Below are 20,824 nucleotides of genomic sequence, written 5' to 3'. Positions count from 1 at the left end.
GGAGGTGAAGCCTGGAGACTCGGAGGTGACCAGAAGCATTGCAGCTGGCAGCACCTGCACGGAGCCAGGCCCTTGCCACCCCAGCGGCTGCTAGGTCCCTCTTCGTTGCCCTCCTTCAGTGCCCACCCCACACCAAAGCACAGGGTTCTTGGGCCAACGATGCAGCTGGACGCTGGGGAGGTGGGCGGGCTCACCAGTGGGAGAGGAAAGAGAGGCCTTGCAGAAGCCGTCACTGTGCCCCAGACACTGGGCTGTGATGGTGACCTCGGGATAAAATCTGTGAGGGAGTGTGTGTGTGAGAGAGAGAGATGGATGAGATCTGTGAGGTCCTGCACGTGGAGTGTTAAACACCATTTGGGTAATTGTATCATGATTCTAGGACTTGAATGTTGGTTTCTTACTAAATCTGCCCCTGTTTCCTCTTGTCACCCACCCTCCTGCCCCAGGGCTGGTCAGAAGAGAAGCCCCAGCCCCACCCTGCTGAACTCAGGCACCTCCTGATCCGCTTGCTGCCCTCCACGGCCCCTCCAGAGAGAGATGCTCCAGGACCCAGGGGGCCCTGGGGAAAGGAGGACAGGGCAGGTGTGCCCCACCCGGGGCCCCAGGGGGGGCCAGGCTGACAGCTGTGGTGGGAGACGGTTGAGCCCTGGATCCCAACCACAGCAGGGCAGTTGGCAGATGTCCCTCTGGGAGAGAGCCCCAGGGGTAATGGCCATGGGCTTTGCATGGGGCTGGGCACTGGGGCAGGGAACTGAGAAGGCCCAGGCAGAGGACAGGGCCACACAGGCAAGGGTGCATTGTGACAGCTGCTGCCAGCAAGAGGGACCGGGGGCACCTGCCGACTCCCTCTCCAGGGAGCCCAGGCCAGCAGGTCCTTTGACCCTGAGGGTGGATGAGGCCCAGGACAGGCCTGATGGGTCATGAGGCCCCCTGGGGGCAGAGCCCTGGCCCCAGGCAGCTCTGGCCGCTGATACTGCTGGGACTGGCCGTGGGCACCCATGGCCTGCTGCCCCCAACAGCCGCACCACGGGGCAAGACCCCGGGCCCTGGAGCCCCAGCAGGAAGCAGCCCTTGGAGGCTGTGGGACAGGTAAGGGGCTGAGCCATGTCCGGGGTGGGGAGGTCAGTCTGGATTGGGAGTGGGGGACAGAGAGCCACAGTGAGAGGAGAAAGGAGAGAAGGGAGAATGAGCCAAGAGGAGAGGGCTGGGCAGACACTAGCTTTATTTACAGTGTCGACATTTTGTCCAGTGTGGATTTGTTTGCACTGATTTTTATTTTTTTAATATTGTATTAAAATATTACTTATCTTAATTACCGAGTTTCTGGCAGCCCTTAAATTTGGCACCCAGTACTAGTGCCTCCCTGGCCTCCCTGGTCCTCTGGGCAGGGCAGAGGCGGGTTCAGGCAGTGTGCCTGGGTGGTGGGTGCCAGGGCCGCCTTCTCTTAGCTGATGAGGCACCGCCTCACCCCTCCCCCCACAGGCAGGCGCCACTCCCTGGAGCACCTGGGCGCGGGGGGACCCTCCGTAGTGTCCCCAAGTCACTGGACGCTCAGCCAAGGACCCTCAGCCAGTGCCGCCTCCTGTGACTGGCCCCCTAGGAACCTGAGCCCACCCAGGGTGAAGGCCCCTCCGTGGGAAAGGCCCAGGCGAGGGTCTTTGGGGGGCCACGGTCCACCCCACCTTGCTGGGTGACCCCAGCCCACTCCTCTCTGCATGTGGTGGGAAATCCCTGGACAAGATGCCAAACATCTGGGTCCACTAATGATACTGAGTGAGCATGTTCATCATGGGCACTAATCATTTTAGGGGCAATCCCCCCTCCCAGTGGCCCCACAAGGCAGGTCCTGCTGTCATCCTCAATTTACAGAGAGGGATAGAGGCCCAGAGAGGTGAGGTGACTGGCCCAAGGTCACACAGCTGGTACAGACTCCAGCGCCCAAGCTCGATGGCCTCCAGCTGTCCCCATCCCCATCTCCTAAACTGATTGGGCTAACAAGTCCGCCTCTCCAGGCCTCAGTTTCGCCCTCTGCAAAGTGAGGGGTCCTCATTGGATGAGGGTCTTGCAGCTTGACACTCACCCCGGGGAGGCTGGGGTCACCATGGTGAAAGGCTGGAATGGAATGAACTGATCCTCTGCTACACCAGCAATCCAGTCATGGAGGGTGGGTCAGCAGCTGTGAGTGCCAGGTCAGGACAGCATCTCGACATCCTACAGGGACCGCTGAGCAAGGGCAGGGCCCAGGAAAAGACGAGAAGAGATAGAGCCCCCATCAGGATCAGGTCCTGTGCTGGCGTTTGGATCCCAGGGGAATGAAATTTGGCCTCAACTTAAGGTCCGACAGGAGAGGGTGAAGTGGCAACCACACACAGGGTGATGTCTGCAGGACAGAGGCACAGACAGGGAAGGGCAGAGGAGGCCCCACTGGGCATGGAGTACAGGTAGGGGATCCACCTGGGCAAGGTGATACAGGCATGGAGGGCTCAGGAAGCTCCCAGGGGTCTGCACGTCTGGAGTGGGTGGGTCCTGAGGCCAACGTGGTCTGAGAGGATGCTGGACATGTGGCCAGCCCCAGACCTGGAGGACCCATCCCTGGAGGGCAGACTTCACCTGGGGAGTCCTGGGAGATGTTTGAAAGGAACAGACATGACCAGACTTGGGTGGGTGGGGGTGGGAATCCAGAACTAGAGAGACCTCAGGGAGGCTGTGGCAGTGTCCCAGGCAGAGGGGACAGATATGTGGACAGATTCATCAAGTGGAAGAAACAGGAGAGAGAGGAGCCAGGATTTTTTCTGGACAGTTAAGAGAAGCTGTGACTGCATCAATGTGTCGTGTATTTTAACAAAGTGATTCAAGAAAAGGAGTGATCTTCAAGGCGCTGGTCTCCCTCAAGGACATCCTCTCACTGACGGGCCCCTCACGGCCAAGGGCTGCAGAAATGGTGGTCCTGAACCCAGGGGATCATGTCCAGGCATGAGGACAGACCCATGGAACATTTTAGGAGCAGTAAGGTGGGAGGGAAGGAAATGCCTAAGCTGGTCTTACAGACGGAGGGGCACTGACCACTGATGGGGGCGCCCCAAGCAGAGGAAGCGTGCAGGCCAAGAGGAGCGAGATGTGCAAGCACACAGCGAGTTGGGGGGGGGGGGTGGTAAGGATGGGCTGGTGGCCGACTATAGGGGGTCTTATGCTCCATGTTCTTTTTCCTGTTGTCTTTAAGGGATTTAAGTAGGGGACTCTCAGAGTTGGACTTGTGTCCCGGAAAAGTGGCTCTGGATTTTTTGAGGCCAGATTGGAATGGCAGAGGGAGGGCTGTCCACGCAGCGACCAGGTACCAAGATCTATGGAATTGACAAGTGAATGTAAAGTGACAGAACCAGAGAGTTGACGCGAGGAGTGGGCACTCTCGTAGACTGTCAGTGGGAGACTGAAATTCTGGAACAAATAACACCATGTATCAAAATTCATAAAAATATATGTCCCTTTTAATCAAGTAATTCCACTCCTAGAAATTTATTTTGAGGAAATAATCAGAACTTTAGCGAAATATTAGAAATGTGTTCATGAGGAAAAAGTGGAAACAACCTCAATGTCCAACAATAAGGAAAGGTAAAATGAACTATGGTACACCACGACAGGGAATATTAAAGTCATTCAATATGATATTTTTAACAGCTGTAATGACATAATAAAGATTTTTTTAAAACAGGCTGCAATATGTCACATATCAGTTTTTCTATTTTTATTTTGTTTTAACTTACACAGTAAAATTCTCTTTTTTTACAGCAGATATAGCAGTTGTATAAATTTCCATAAAATCATAGAGTCGTGTAATTACCACCACAATCAAGGCAGAACATTTCCACCCTCTGAAACGTCCCGGTGCCCCTTTGTAGGCAGCCCTTTCTCCACCCCGACCATGGAAACCACTGGTCTCTTTCTGACCCTATAGTTTTGCCTTTTCCAAAATATCATGTAAGTGGAATGATGCAGTATGTAATCTTTTTGTGAATTAAGCTTCTAATTTTGAGGTAATTGTAGATTCACTGGCAGTTGTAAGAAATACTACAGAGGGGTCCCCTGGACACTTCACTCAGTTCCTCCCAATGGTAATGCCTTGCAAAACTATAGTAAAATGTCAACCAAGATACTGACATTGACACAGTCAACGTAGAGAACATTCCGTCACCAAGAAGATCCCTCACATCACCCTTTTATAGCCATGACCACTTCCTTCCCTCCCAAGCCCCTCCTGACCCCTTGGCAACTACTAATTTGATCTTTGTTTCTAGTTTTGTCATTTCGAGATTGTTCTAATGCTGTCATTTCAAGATTGTTCCATAGATGGAATCAACAGTATGTAACATTTCAGGACTGGCTTTTTCACTCAGCAGGATTCTCTGGATGTCCATCCAGACTGTTGGGTGTATCATAGTTTGTTCCTTTCTATAGATGAACAATATTCCAAGTACAGAACCTTTTGAGTCTGACTTTTTTAGTTCACATAATGCCTTTGCCATTCATCCTAGTCATCCCGTTTATCAATAGCTTGTTCCTTTCTGTTGCTGAGTGGGATTGCATTTATGGCTGTCTCACAGTTTGTTTAGCCATTCACCAACTGAGGAACATTTGGGCTGTTCCCAGTTTGGGGCAATGATGAATAAAGCTGGGGTAAACGTTTACAGACAAGTTTTTGTTTTAACATAAGTTTTCATTCCACTTGGATAAATACCTAGGAGTAGGATTTGATTGATCACGTGGTAAATGTATGTTTACAAGAAACTACCAATTTTCCAAAGCGGCTGTACCTTTTTCCATGCCTACGAGCAATGTATAAGAGGGCCAGTTGCGCTGCATCCTCACTTGCACTTGGTATTGTCAGTTTTTTTAGAAATTGAGATAAAATCCATTTAACATAAAATTCACAATTTTAACCATTTAAAAATGCACAGTTCAGTGGCATTTAGTGCATTGACAACGTTGTGTGACCCTCCCCACTATCTAGTTCCAGAACATATGAATCACCCCAAAAGGAAACCCCAAAGCAGTCAGCCTCTGGTTCCCCAGCCCCCAATCCCTGGTATCCACTAATCTGCTTTCTGTCCTTATGGCTTTCCCTATTCTGGAGATTTCACATAAACGGAATCATACAATATATGTTGCCTTCTGTGTCTGGCTTGTTTCACTTAGCACGTTTTCCAGTCTCCTCCATGTTATAGCATGTAATTCATTCTTCTTAAGGCCAAATGATACTACATTTTGCTCACCCATTCATTGGCTGATAGGTATCATGGTTATTTCTACCTTTTGGCTATTGTGAATAGTGCTGTTATGCACATTCATGTCAAGTTTTTGTTGGAAAACCTGTTTTCAGTTCTTTTCGGTATATGCCCAACAGTGGAATTTCTTGGTCACGTGGTGACTCTAAGTTTGACTTTTTAAGGACAGCCAGTCTGTTTTCCACAGTGGCTCCACCATTTTGCAATCCCGCAAGCAATGCATGGGGGTTACAGTTCTCCAGACCCTTGGCAGCATTTGTTATTTTCCCTTTTTTGTTGTTATAGCCATCCTACTGGCTGTGAAGTGGCATCTTATTGTGGTTTTGATTTGCATTTCCCTCTAATGATTAATAGTGTTGAGCATCTTTTCATGTGATTGTCGCTTTTATATCTCCTTTGGAGGGATGTCTGTTCAAGTCTTTTGCCCATTTTTTAATTGTTTTTCTTTTGTTGCTGAGTTAGAAGATTTCTTTATACACTCTGGATACTCAACCCTTATCAGATATATGATTCCAAAATCATTTCTCCCTTTCTGTGCGTTGTATTTTCACTTTGATAACAGTTTTTCTTAGATTCAAAAAAGTTGTGAATTTTGGTGAAGTGAAATTTATCTATTGTTTCTTTGATTGCTTGTATTTTTTGTGTCATATCTAAGCATCTGTTGCCTAATTCAAGGTCATGAAGATTTACACCTATATTTTCTTCTAAGAGTTCTACAGCTTTAGCTCTTATGTGTAGATCTTTGCTCCATTCTGAGCTAATTTTTCTATATGGTGTGAGGTTCAATTTCATTTTTGTGCATATGGATATCCAGTTGTCCCAGCACTGTTTGTTGAAGAGACAATTATTGCCCCTGTTGAATTGTCTCAGCCCCTTTTTCAGAAAATCAGTTGACAATAGATGTAAGGGTTTCTTCTGGACTCAGTTCTATTCTGTTGGTCTATATGTCTGTCCTTATGCCAGTACCACACTGTTTGATTACTTTAGCTTTGTAGCAACTTTTGGAATTAGAAAGTGTGAGTCCTTTAACTTTGTTCTTCTTTTTCAAGATTGTTTAGCTTATTGGAGTCCATTGCAATTCCATGTGAATTTTAGGATCCGTTTTTCCATCTCTGTAACAATGGCTGGACATTGAAATTTTGATGGCGATTGCATTTAATCTGTATGTCACTTTGGGTAGTGTTGCCATCTTAACAATCTTAAGCCTTCCAAACCACAAACGCAGCATGTCTTTGCATTTACTTAGGTCATCTTTAATTTCTTTGAAAATTGTTTTGCAATGTTCAGTGTAAAGGTCTTTTACCTCATTGGTTAGATTTATTCCTAAGTATTTTATTCTTTTGATGCTATTGTAAAGAATTTTTTCTTAATTTCCTCTTTTAGTTGTTCATTGCTAGTGTATGGAAATATGAATTCTTTTAGTGTGTAGAAGTATGAATGTGTGTTGATCATGCAACTGCTGCATTTGCTTATTTGCTCTAGTAGGTTTTTTGTAGATTCTCTAGGATTTTCTCTATATAAGATCATGTCATCTGTGAATAGAGATGATTCTACCTCTTCCTTTCCAAGCTGGATGTCCTTGATTTCTTTTGCTGGCCTAACTGCTCTAGCTAGAACCTGCAGTACAGTGTTGAACAGAAGGGGAAAAATCCACATCCTCGTCTTGTTCCCGACCTTAAGGGGAAAGCTTTCACTCTTCCACCATTGAATATTGTGTTCACTGTGAATTTTTCATATATGACCTTTATCAAGTTGAGGAAATTCCCTTCTATTCTGAGTTTTTTAAGTGTTTTGTCATGAAATTGTGTTGAATTTTGTCAAATATTTCTCTGCATCAACCGAGGTGATCATGTGGTTATTATCCTTCATGCTGTTAATATGATATGTTACATTGACTGATTTTCTTAAGTTGAACCATCTTTGCAATCCTGGGATAAATCCCGCTTGCTCTATGATTCTTTTAATATGGTGCTAGATTCACTTTTCTAGTATTTTGGTGAAGATTTTTGCATCTATATTCATAAGAGATATTAGTTTGTAGTTTTCTTGTGATGTCTTTGTTTGGCTTTGGTATTAGGGTAATTCTGGCCTCATGGAATGAATTAAGAAGTGTGCCTTGTGTTTCTATTTTTTAGAAGAGTGTGCAAAGGATTGATGTTAAATTTAAATGTTTGGTAGAATTCCCCAGTGAAGCCATCTGGTCCTGGGCTTTTCTTTGTGGGGTGTTTTTAATTACCATTTTAATCTCTTTCCTTGCTGTAGGTCTGTTCAGATTTTGCATTTCTTCTTGAGTCAGTTTCAGTAGTTTATTTCTTTCTAGCAATGTGTTCATTTCATCTAGGTTATCTAATTTGTTGCTATACAATTGTTCATATTATTTCCTTTTAATGTTTTTCATTTTTGCATGGTGTGTACTAATGTCTCAACTTTCAGCTCTGATTTTATTTATTTTTTGGTGAGGAAGATTATCCCTGAGCTAACATCTGTGCCAATCTTCCTCTATTTTGTCTGTGGGATGCTGCCAGAGCATGGCTTGCTGAGGGGTGTAGGTCTATACCCAGGATCTGAATCCGAGAACCCCAGGCCCCTGAAGCGGGGTGCACGAACTTAACCACTGTACCACTGGACCGGCCCCTCAGTTCCAATTTTAGTAATTTGAATCTTCTCTCTCCTTTTTTGTTTGTCAGACTAGCAAAGGTTTGTCAAATTGGCTCATCTTTTCAAAGAACCAACTTTTGGTTTTGTTGATTCTATTGTTTTCTGTTCTCTATTTCATTTGTCTCTGCTCTAATCATTATCATTTTCTTCCTTCTGGTAGCTTGGAATTAGCTTGCTCATCTTTTTCTGCTTCCTTAAGACGTAAAGTTAGGTTATCGGTTTGAGATCTTTGTTCTTTCTTAGTACTGGTATTTTCATAGCTACAAATTTTCCTCAAAACACCACTGTCACTGAATCCATGTTTTGGTATGTTGGGTTTTTGTTTTCATTCATCTCAAAGCATTTTCTGATTTCACTTGTGATTTCTTCTATGATTCATTGACTGTTAAAGAATGTGGTGTTTAATTTCCACTTATTTTTTAATTTTCCAGTTTTTCTTCTGTTATTAACTAGTGCTTTCATTCGGTTGTGGTCAGAGAAGATCATTTGTATAATTTCAATCCTTTTAAATTTATTGAGCCTGTTTTGTGATTCAACATATGGTCTATCTTGAGGAATGTTCCATGTGCTCTTGAGAAGAATTTTTGTTTGGCAGTTGTTGTGTGGAGAGTTCTATATGTGCCTTTGACTCTACTAGGTTTATGAGTTATTACAAAAACAATACAATATAAAAAATAAAGTCATCTGTTTCCTTATTGACCTTTTGTGTAGTTTTTCTGCATGTTACTGATTGAGAGGTATTGAAATATCCAAATGTTGTTTTAGAACTGTCTTTCTCCCTTCAATTCTGAACAACGTTTGCTTCAAATATTTTAAGACTCTGTAGTTAGGTGTGTATATATTTATAATTGTTATATCTTCTTGATGGATTGACCATTGATCGATATATAATGTCCTCCTTTGTCTATTGTAACAATTTTTGACTGAAAGTCTCTTTTGTCTTATATTAGTACAGCCACCCAGGTGTCTTTCGGTTGTTATTTGTATACAATATCTGTTTCCATCATTCCACTTGCAGTCTCTATGTATCTTGGATCTAAAGTGATTCTCCTGTACACAACGTATAATTAGATCTGGTTGTTTTTTTTAAAAATCCGTTTTGACAATCTCTATCTGTTAATTGGAGAGTTTAATCCTTTACATAAAGTAATTACTAATAATGAAAGACCTACTTTTGCCATTTTGCTATTTGTTTTCCATGCCTTACATCTTTTTTGTTTCTCAATTCCTCTGTTGCTGCCTTCTTTTGTTTTTAATTTATTTTTCTAGTGTACCGTTTTTATTTCCCTCTCATTTCCTTTTCAGTTTATGCTTTAATTACTTTCTTAGTGGTTACCTTGGGGATTCCAATTAACATCTTAAATTTATATCAATCGTATTAGTTTGCTAGGGCTGCCTAACCAAGGACCACAGACTGACTGGCTTAATCACAGAAGTTTATTTTCTCACAGTTCCGGAGGCTGAAGTCTCAGATCAAGGTGTCAGATGGGTTGTTTTCTTCTAAGGCCTCTCTCCTTGGCTTTTAGATGGCCGTCTTCTCTGTCTTCACACCGTCTTCCACCTGTGTGTGTCTGTGTCCCAATCTCCCCTTCTTGTAAGGCTACCAGTCGTGTTGGATTGGACCCATCCTAATAAGCTTGCTTGAAATTGACTAGCTCTTTAAAGACTGTCTCCAAATGCAGTCACATTCTGAGGTTCTGGGGGTTAGGACTTTGACATATGAATTTGCGGGGCACACAGTTCAGCCCATAACAACAAACCAGTTTGAATTAGGACCAAATTAGTTCCAGCAGTATACGAAAACTCTGCTCCTACACATCTCGGTCCCTCCCTCTTTACATTGTTATTGCCACAAATTACATCTTTACGTTGTGTATCCGTTAGAATAGATTTTATAATTATTGTTTTATACATTTGTCTTTTAAGTCACTTAGGGAAAAAAAGAGACGTTAGAAAACAAAAATACAATAATACAAGCATTTACATATACTTATACAGCTGCTCTTACCAGCATTCTTTATTTTGTCATATGGCTTTGAGTTACTGTCCAGTGTTCTTTCCTTTCAGCCTGAAGCATTTCTCTTACGGCAGGTCTTCTGGTGATAGACTTTTCTGTTTGGTTGTTTTTTTCATCTGGGAATGTCTTTATTTCTCCTTCATTTGTTTTTTAGGAAGATTAGCTCTGAGCTAACATCCACCTCCAATCCTCTTCTTTTTGCTGAGGAAGATTGGCCCTGACCTAACATCTGTGACCATCTTCCTCCATTTTTTATATGTGAGACACCCACCACAGCATGGCTTGATAAGCAGTGTGTAGGTCCGTGCCTGGGATCCAAACCAGCAAACCCCGGGCTGCTGAAGCAGAACAAGTAAACTTAGCCACTGAGCCACCAGACCAGCCCCCAACCTTCATTTTTGAGGGATAGTTTTGCCAGATATAGAATGCTTGGTTGACAGGTTTCTTTCTTTCAGAATTTTAAATATGCCTTTTGGCCTCCTTGGGTTCTTGATTAACACCTTAAGAAATCAGGTGTTACTCTTAGTGAGAATTTCCTCTACATGTTGACTTGCTTCTCTCTTGGTGCTTTCATGATATTCTCTTTGTCTGTGGCTTTTGACAATTATAATATGTCTCCGTGTTTTTGATCTCAGATCTCTTTGCGTTTATTCTACTTGAAGTCTGTTGAGCTTCTTGGGTGTGTAAATTTAGGGTTTTCATCAAATTTTGGAAGTTTTTAGTCAGTATTTCCTCAAGTATTCTTTCTGCTCCTTTCTCTCTCTCTTCTCTTTGTGGGACTCCCATTATGCACATGTTGATTTGTTTGGTGGTACCCCACAGGGCTCTTAGGCTCTGTTCATTTTTCTTCATTCTCTTTTCTTTCTACTCCTCTGACTGGATAATACCAGTTGACCTGTCTTTTAATAATTTCTATCTTTTCATTGATATTCTCTATATAGCAAGACATTATTCTTCTGGTTTCCATTAGTTCTTTGACCACGGTTCCCTTCAGGTCTTTGAGCATATTTAAGATAGTTGATGGGGCCAGCCAGGTGGCACAGCAGTTAAGTGCATACATTCCACTTCGGTGACCCAGGGTTTGCTGGTTCAGATCCCAGGTGCGGACATGGCACGGCTTGGCACGCCACGCTGTGGTAGGCGTCCCATGTATGAAGTACAGGAAGATGGGCATGGATGTTAGTTCAGGGCCAGTCTTCCTCTGTGAAAAGAGGAGGATTGGCAGCAGTTAGCTCAGGGCTAATCTTCCTCAAAAAAAAAAGATAGTCGATCAAATGTTTGTCTGCTAAGCCCATTGTCTGGGGACAATTTCTGTTCATTTTTTTTTTTCCTGTGAGTGGGCCACAGTATCTTGCTTCCTTGCACACTTCGTAACTTTTTGTTGAAGACTGAAGTTTTTAAATATTATAACATAGAAACCCTGGAAATCAGATTCTCTCCCTTACCAGACTTTGTTGTTACTGCTTATTGGGAGTTGTTGCTGTTTATTTACTTATTGACATTTCTGTACTATCTTTGTAAAGTCTGCATTATCATGTGTGGCCACTAAAGTGTCTGTTCCATTATGCCTGAAGTAAAACATCAAACAAAAAACCAAACCAAAACCAGACTCTCCCTTTCTTTGTAGATTGGCTATGATTTAGGGCACTCCTTCAATGCTAGACTATTTGCAACCCTGCCTTGGCTCTTCACTTCCTGCTTGCATGGAGTCTAAAGGTATGCCAGGAGTGAAAGCTTTGGGTCTTCTCAGGTCTCCTGTGCATGCGTGCTATCCTGGGAATGCATGTAGCCTTCTATAGTCCCTGGTATTTGCAGGAGCTTTTCAGAGCCCTTATTTCCCCAAGTATCTCCTTCCCTAGCCTCTTAGTTCTCAGGCTTTTTGGTCTGTCTCTTGCTCTCCTCAAATGTCATCCCTTGTCCCCAGCAGCTGTGACTAATACATTTGCCTTTAAATGCTTTCAGCAAACACACTGTGGGAAGCTGCCTCAGCTCTGGGTTAGTTCTGAGGCACGCAAAACAAAGGCAAGCATTTGGGCTGATTCTTCAGGGAGCCATCAGATTGGACAAAACACACAACCACAATTCTTTGAGACTAAGGTCTGTATTGCTTCCTCTGGTTTTAGCAACCTGCCCCAAGAATCCAGGCTACTGTCTTCATGGATGCTATCAAGCTGGAGAGTAGGGGATGGTGAGTGGGTAAGTTAAAATGACACAGTGCTCTCCTGCTGAAATCTATCAACTTCTTTCTTCATTGAGCATTTCCCCGCTTGTCCTCAACCACAGAGGGAAAGCATTCAGTCCTTCACCATTAACTGTGATGTTAGTTGTAGGTTTTTTGTAGGTGCTCTTTATCAGGTTAAGAAAGTTTCCTCTGACTCCTAGTTTTCTTAGAGTTTTTATGATGAATAGATGTTGAATTTTGTCAAATGCTATTTCTGCATCTATTGAAACGATACTACAGTTTCCTCTTTAGTCTGTTAATGTGGTGGATTATATTGATTGATTTTCAAATGTTGAACTCACCTTGCATTCCCAGGTTAAACCTCACTTTATTATATGTATTAGACTTTTTATGTATTGCTGAATTTGATTTGCTAGTATTTTGAGAGCAATTTTTACATCTATGTTCATGAAGGATATTGATCTGAAGTTTTCTTTTCTTACAACGTCTTTATCTACATTTGATATCAAAGTAGTGCTGCCTTCATAAAAGTATTTGGAAAATTTTCCCTTATATTTTCCAGAAGAGATTGTGTAGAATTGGTATTATTTAATCCTTGAATATTTTTAAGGAAGAATATAGAATTCACAGGTGAAGCCATATGGACCTGGAGTTCTTTGTTAGAAGACTTTTGACTCTGAATTCAGATTTTACATGGATACAGGTGAGCTTAGGTAGCTCATGCCTTTCAAGGAATGGGTCCACTTCATCTAAGTGCTGACATCTATTTGCATGGACTTGTTCCCAGTATTCCCTTATTAACATTTTAATGACTGTAGGATCTTTAGCGATGTTCTTCCGTTCCTGATGTTGGCACTTTGTGTCTTCTCTCTTCTTTACTTGGTCAGTATGCTTAGAGGTTTAGTCAATTTTATTGATTTTTTAAGAACCAGATTTTGGTTTTATTTGTTTTCTCTGTTTTCAATTTCATTGATTTCTGCTTTTTATTGTTTCCTCTCTTTGGGTTTGAGATGATTACTTTTCTAATTTCTTAAAGGTGGAAACTTAGATAATTGAATTGAATGAAAAAGAAAACACAACATATCAAAATTTGTGGGACACAGCTAAAGCAGTACCTAGAAGAGAATTTATAGCATTAAATACTTACATAAGAAAATAAGAAGTCTCATATAAACTTTGTTTTAAAATATAATTGTATATGCTCTTTTAAAGCCTGGAAGAAAATATACCAAAACCATTAATAATATTTATCTCTCTCTACTGGACTTACAAATAATTTTAACTTTAACTTTCTTCTTTATGATTTTCTTTATTTTTCCATATTTCCTTAAGACCATATATTCCTTCTTTTTTCTTTAAATATTATCTTTCTGTTTCTTTTTTTGTGAGGAAGATTAGCCCTGAGCTAACATCTCTTTTTGCTTGAGGAAGATAGTCGCTGCCAATCTTCCTCTACTTTGTATATGAGATGCTGCCACAGCATGGCTTGACAAGTGGTGTTAGGTCCACACCTGGGATCTGAACCTGCAAACCCTGGGCCACCAAAGCAGAGCATGCAAACTTAACCACTACACCACTGGACTGGCCCCTATCTTTTCTTTTTTATTGTGTTATAATACACATAGCATAAAATTTACCATCTTAATCCTTTTTAAGTAAATTCAGTGATACTAAATACATTCACACTGTTGTATACCCATCACCACCATCCATCTTCATAACTCTTTTCATCTTGTAAATCTGAAACTCTATATCTATTAAACAATGACTCCCCATTCTCCCTCCCTGCCGGCCCCTTTGTCCTTGTGATTTTGACTACTCTAAGTACCTCATATAAGTGGAATCATACAGTATTTGTCTTTTTGTGACTGGTTTATTTCACTTAGCATAATGTCCTCAAGGTTCATCCATGTTGTAGCATATTGCAGAATTTCCTTCCTTTGTAAAGTTGAATAAAATTCCATTGCATGTATATACACATTTTGCTTATCTATGCATTGGTCAATGGACACTTGGGTTGCTTCCATGTTTTAGCTATTGTGAATAATGCAGCTATAAACATGAGTGTACAAATAGCTGTGTTACCCTGTTTTCAGTTCTTTTGAGGATATATCCAGAAATGGAATTGCTGGGTCATATGGTAATTCTATTTTTATTTTTTTTGAGAAACCTCTATGCTATTTTTCAATAGTATCTGTACCATTGTACAGTGCCACCAACAGTACACAAGTGTTCCAATTTTTCCACATCCTTGACAACACTTGTCTTCTTTTTGTTTGATAGTAGCCATCCCAATCAATGTGAAGTGGTATCTCATTGTGGTTTTGATTTGCATTTTCCTAATGATTAGTGATATTGGGAATCTTTTCATGTGCTTATCTATCATTTGTGCATCTTCTTTGGAAAAAAGTCTATTCAAGTTCTTTGCCTATTTTTGAATTGAGTTGTTTGGGGTTTTTTTGTCATTGAGTTTTAGGAGCTCCCAATATATTCTGGATATTAGCCCCTTATCACATACGTGATTTGCAAATATACTCTGCCATTCTATGGGTTGCTTTTTACTCTGTGGACAGTGTCTTTCGATGTACAAAATTTTCAAGAAGTCCAATTTGTCTAGTTTTTCTTTTGTTTCCTGTGCCTTTGGTGTCAAAACAAAAACATTATTGCCAATCTAATGTAGTGAAGTTTTTGTCCTGTTTTCTTCGAAGGGTTTTGTTGTTTTAACTCTGGCATTTATATCTTTCATCCATCTTGAGTTAATTTTTGTATATGGTGTTATGTAAGTGTCCAACTTCATTCTTTTGCATGTGGATATACAGTTTTCCCAGCACCATTTGTTAAAAAGACTATCCTTTCCCCACTGAATGGTCTTGGCATCCTTGTCAAAAGTCATGTGACTGTATCTGTGAGGGTTTATTTCTGGGGTCTCTATTCTATTCAGTCGGTCTATATGCCTGTGTTTATGCCAATACCATACTGTTTTGACTACTGTAGCTTGAAGTCTCATAGTGTCATTCCCCCAACTTTGCTCTTCTCCTTCAATATCGTATCCGCTATTCTGGGTCTTTTGCCCTTCTATATAAACTTTAGAATCAGTTTGTCAATATCCACAAAATTTCTTGCTAGGATTTTGATTGGGATTGTATGACTCTAATATCAAGTTGGGAAGAACTGACATTTTGACAATATTGAGTCTTTCTATCCATGAACATGGAATATGCCTCCATTTATTGAGTTCTTTGATCATCAGAGTTTGTAATTTTCCTCATATAGATCTTGTAATATTTTGTTAGATTTATACCTAAGTGTTTCATTTTAGGGGGTGATAATGTAAATAACATTGTGTTTTTAATTTCAAATTCTACTTGTTCATTGCCAGTATATAGAAAAGTGACTGAAGGATATTAACTGTGTATCTTGCACCTGCTATAATTGCTTATTAGTTTCAAGAGGGTTTTTTTGTCAATTCTTTTAGATTCTCTACACAGACAGTCTTACTATCTGCCAAAAAAGATAGTTTTCTTTCTTCCCTGCAAATATGTATAACTTTTGTTTCCTTTTCTTGTCTTTTTGCATTAGCTAAGGCTTCTAGTATGATATGAAAGGCTGTGGTGAGAGGGGCCATCCTTACCTTGTTCCTGACCTTGGCAGGAAAGCTTCAAGTTTCTCACCATTAAGGTGATATTAGCTGTAGCGTTTTTTGTTGATATTCTTTAGAAACTTGAGGAAGTTCCCCTCTATTCCTAGTTTACTGAGTGTTTTCATCATGAATGGATGTTGGATTGTATCAAATGCTTTTTCTGCGTCTATTGACAGGATCGTGTGATTTTTCTTCTTTAGCCTGTTGATGCAATGGATTACATTAATTGATTTCCAAATGCTGAACCAGCCTTGCATGCCTGGGATAAATCCCACTTGTCATAGTGCACAATTCTTTCAATATTTTATTGGACTCGATTTGCAAATATTTCACGGAGGATTTTTGCGTACATGTTCATGAAAGATATTGGTCTGTAGTTTTCTTTTCTTATAATGTCTTTGTCTGGTTTTGGTATTAGGGTAATGTTGGCTTGATAGAAGGAGTTAAAGTGGTAAATTTTATGCTATGTACATCTTACCACAATAAAATAAAAAAGGAAATGGCACTACATAGCCGGAGAGAGATGGAGAGATAAATGTTACACTTTTTAAATACACTTCTGCATTGCTCAATTGTGTTATATGTGCGATATTCTTAGAATTTTAAAACAATTTTAAAAATTTAAAGCAAAATAAATCTTAGATTTGCATCACAAAACCAACCACAGCTTACTGGACTAGTTTCTAAGATGGGAACACACTGGCCCAACCCTCTGGCAAGATGCTTGCATCCAAAAAGCCCCAACTCAGTGCTGCATCCTTGAATGAGTTGGAAATTAAAATCAGCAAAAACAAAACCTGGGGCTTCTTGTGGTTTGGGAGTCTCAGGGGGTGGTTTTGTTGTTTCTTAATTATTTTGAGCCTTGTTTTAACTTTTAAAAGGAATATTTAGATGCGGAATCTAAACACAGGTTTCCAACTCATAGTCGGATGTGTTGAGATGAAGACAAAAGAAGAGCTGGGTTGGGAGAAAGATGGTCGGTCTCATGTGGACAAGGAGAGTTTGAGATTCCTGTTGGGCATCCAGCTAGAGATGGTCAGTAGGCAATTTAGGTGGAGCTAAGGAGAGGGTTTGAAGCTGAGATAGACTCAAGCCTAACTATATGGGCAGTAGGGGGAGTCCACAATGTGAGAAGATGGCAAAGAAGAAGGAGCAGGGTAATGGTGTGGGGGTCAGCAGCCATACGTGGGCTGAGGAGAAAGGGAAGCCAGAGGAGGAAGAGAGTAGAGGGTCTCAGATGCCCAGGGGAAAAGAATCACTGGAAAAAACGATCGACCCTGTGTTGCATCCTGCAGAGACATAAAGTACAACAGGAACTGGGGAGGGACCTTGGACTTGACTGGGACAAGGGCCTTGTTGGCCTTGACCTGAGAGGTTTCAGGGAGAGACAGGGGTGAGAGCCAGGGGCACCTTCCCATGTCCCAGCACATAGAACAGTGCCTGGCATAGACAGGAGCTTGGGAGCTGTTGCTGATGGATAGATGTGTGGATGGATGGATGGATGGATGATCGATAGATAATGGTTGGATGGACAGATGATGGATGGATGGACAGATGAACAGGCAGATGGACAGAAAGCCAGTGGTCTGAGAGATCAGAGAAGGCTTCAGGAAAGAGGTGAGCTGAATTGTGTCTTGATTCAAAGGGGGAGCACTGTGAGTCAGGAATGACTCCGTGTCCATGGGCCCAGGGAGGACGCCTGCCAGCTGGACTGTGGGAGGAACACTCAGAGACCCGAAGATGAGGTCTGAAAGGTCGAGCAGGTCTGAGCCAGCTCAGGACTCTCTTTACCACACCACACGAGACGACAAGGCACTCATGGATTTGCCAAGAACCTACTATGTACAGTGTCACCATCAGCCCTGAGGATTCAGTGGTGACAAGGACAGCCTCGGAGAGGGGGGACACACACTGGGTGACTCCAAGGTGTGGGTGTCACCTGCCTCAGACAGGAGGCTGGGTGTTGGGCCACCTCTGGGCTGTGAGTCCACCCAGGGCTGCCCTGGCCTCTCTTGGGGGCTGGCCACCCACCTGCCCAGCCCCAAGATGCAGCACCGCCTGCTACAGCCCTGTGCCCATCATGCCCACCAGGTTCCCACTGCGACCTGGCCCCCGAGGGGCAGGCCCCAGGTGCTGGCCCGGTGGGTTTTGGTCTGACGTTCAGCCACCATGGTATATCTTCAGCGAAGGGACCCAGCTCACTGTCACAGGTAAGTACCTTTCACCACCGTTCTCCTCTGCTGTCTCAGGAAAGTCATTTCTGTCTGTGTGGGGCTGCTTCCCCTCTGCCCTCCCGGCCTTTAGGACTAGCTCCCACCTTCCTCTGTGGGACCTGGGTGTGGGGTTAGTCTCAGGGTAACCAGCAAAAAGGACCCAACAGCAGGAGCAGCCACCTCTGGAGTCTGACAATTAGATGTGGCAGATCCCAGGGCCTGCGCTGAAGGTTTGACCCAGGAACAGGGGCCCCTCTCCCTCTCCTAGGGCAGATGCCCACATGGAGGCCTGAGGTTCTGACAAGGGGCACTGGAGTGGCCTTCGAGACAGTCGCTGAATCCCAAGGTCTAGGCTGAGGGCTCAATGCCCATCCAGGGTGGAGGAGCTACACAGGAGGCTAGGGACAAGTCTGGGACTGTGACCCTTCTCTCCAGGGACACAGAAGGGCAGCTCAAGAGGAGGCTCTTGGAGGGCAGAGAGACAGGTCCAGCTCCCTCTAGGCTGGTGCTCTTGGGGCCTCTGCTGGGCCTTGAGGACACAGAGCCACAGGTGAAATGGGCGAGGTGGCCGGAAGCCTGGTGCTCCCTGGACGGTGGTCAGAAAGGAGCAGTTCCCATAGGGCAGAGGCTCATCTGGCCCTGGGTCGCCATAATCCCTGGGACCCAGGGTCTCACCTGTCCCAAGGGTTGGCTTCCCGCCTCCCTCAAAGGTAGCATTGGGCTCAGGAGACGACAAACGGGGAAGTGAATGGGGGACTCAGAGCTACACGGCTGTTCCGTAAAATCAAGAGACCCCGGAGGTGCTGGGGTGGCCGTGGAGGCCACTGTGCCTGTCCTCTGCGGGGAGCAGCCCAAGGAACGCAGCCGAGGTGAGGGTTCCTGCAGTCAGGGCAGTAGGGACAGGGACAAGGGCAGAGCCGCAGAGGAGCCCCCGGGCTTTGGCTGGAAGAGCTGAGGTCGGGCTGCGGCTCAGGATTCCAGACTCAGACTCCAGACCAGGAGGAGGGAGTACAGCCTGCCCTGCTTACGCACGGGGAGACTGAGGCTGCAGATGGAGCATGTGACAAGGTCCCCTGGGAGAGGTGACTTGGAAGGACTTCTGGGAGGGTGAGGGGCTGTCTGCTGTCAGGGGCTGAGTGGAAAGGAAAGGAAGGAAAGAAAGGAGGGTCCCCTGGGTGAACAGGCACAGGCTCTGCGGGAACAGTCGTGAGGCTGTAGAGTAAGGGACTGCCCATCACCCCGGACTCTCCTGCTGTCCACACAGGTGGGCCCAAGTCTGCGCCCTCAGTCACTCTGTTCCCGCCCTCCTCTGAGGAGCTCAGTACCAACAGGGCCACAGTGGTGTGTCTCATCAGTGACTTCTACCCCAGCAACTTGACAGTGGTCTGGAAGGCGAACGGCACCCCCATCACCCAGGGCGTGGAGATCACCAAGCCCTTGAAACAGAGCAACAACAAGTACGTGGCCAGCAGCTACCTGACGCTGTCCCCTGCCACGTGGAAGTCTTACAGCAGCATCAGCTGCCAGGTCACGCATGAAGGGAGCACCGTGGAGAACACAGTGGCCTCCTCACAGTGTTCTTAGGTCCCTGAGCCTGTCCTACCCTCAGGGGCCTGGAGCTGCAGGACACCTGCGAGGTCTCCCTCCAACCCCGTCATCCTCCCTGCACCCAATCCATTCTCAATAAAATGTCCTTTTGTCAATCAGAAATCGTGCTCTCTGCTCATTTTTTTCTTGTCTCATATTTAATTTGCAGCCTCTCCAGGATTCTCCGGGTGGGGTTTGGGAATCCTTGGCACCCAATAACCCAACGGGAGAGCCTCACAGTTTCCTGGGGGCATCTGCCAGGAAACCCGCCAGGACATGAGAAGTCTAGTCACCAAACATCAGTCCCTCTGCCCTCTCCTTCCTCTCGTTCCTCTTCCATCACAGGGCCGTTCCCACTCCCTGCCACCTCTCTGGTGGGAGCTGTCCCTGGCCAGCGGCGTCTAGGTAAGGCTCCCTCCCTGCCTGGGTCAGAACCCTCTACACCCTTCCTGTCCTCTCTTTCCTCAGCCCAGAGTCCCTGCTGTGACCTGGACCCCTCTGCTCCTGGCCCTCGCCTCCTAATGCCCTCCTTCCTCCCTCCCCAGCTCAGCTCCTGCCCACCCTCACCCCTTCCCTGTCACTCCTAAGGGTTGGACTACCCAAGGGGTCCAGGACACTCCAGCAACATCGGCTCCCTGGCTCTTAAATCTGGGGCCCATCTCGCTTCGTCGCCCAATGGCAGGTTCAGAGATCTAAGAGGACTAGGGGGAAGCCAGGAAGGAAACTGTCACACGAAAGCCCTGCCAGGAGGCTCAACACTTGACAAAGGTAAGCTCTGAGCTCCCCAAGAACCCATGCAAAGAGGGAAATAGGTGCCTCATAATTTCTTTGAGATTAAACAAAGCCTTTGCTTGAGGGAAATTGACGTCTCAACACTCAGGCCAGTCATCTTGTACCGTAGTTAAAAGTGGAGACACGTTTCACCTGAGGCCTCAGCATTGATGGGAATCAGGCTCTGACACGCCCAGTGATCACCCGGCAGCCTCAGGATGTGGTGATGACCACGAGCTGGTACAGCTGCCCCTGCATGGGGAGGCCCCTGTCTTCTTGCCTCCAGTACTACCAGCTCACCCTTACTGAGGGGGAGGGGGGGGACATATGTAATCACAGTCCCCCAATTTGCCTGGGGAGTCCAGCCAGGCAAGATCCTCACCCTGGATCCAGGGTGGCTCCTCAGTACAAAACCCTACCACCCTGCACACACCACACGCCCAAGGCCATTCCCACCCCTGTCTGACACCTCCTTGG

The 20,824-nt window shown here is 44.5% G+C and overlaps 1 gene segment (V, D, J or C); it reads left to right on the top strand.

Moving 5' to 3' along the window:
* Positions 1–785: 785 nt before the first annotated feature.
* On the top strand, positions 786–19,689 carry LOC123278876 (immunoglobulin lambda constant 3-like). The segment is given in 3 exon segments: positions 786–1,089; positions 17,868–17,986; positions 19,254–19,689. Coding segments are annotated over 3 exon segments (636 nt in total).
* Positions 19,690–20,824: the final 1,135 nt, after the last annotated feature.

This window comes from Equus asinus, chromosome 20 (genome assembly GCF_041296235.1).
Source record: "Equus asinus isolate D_3611 breed Donkey chromosome 20, EquAss-T2T_v2, whole genome shotgun sequence".
NCBI lineage: Eukaryota > Metazoa > Chordata > Mammalia > Perissodactyla > Equidae > Equus > Equus asinus.
The sequence above is the reverse complement of the archived record's forward strand: the minus strand, read 5'-3'. Positions and strand labels throughout refer to the sequence as shown.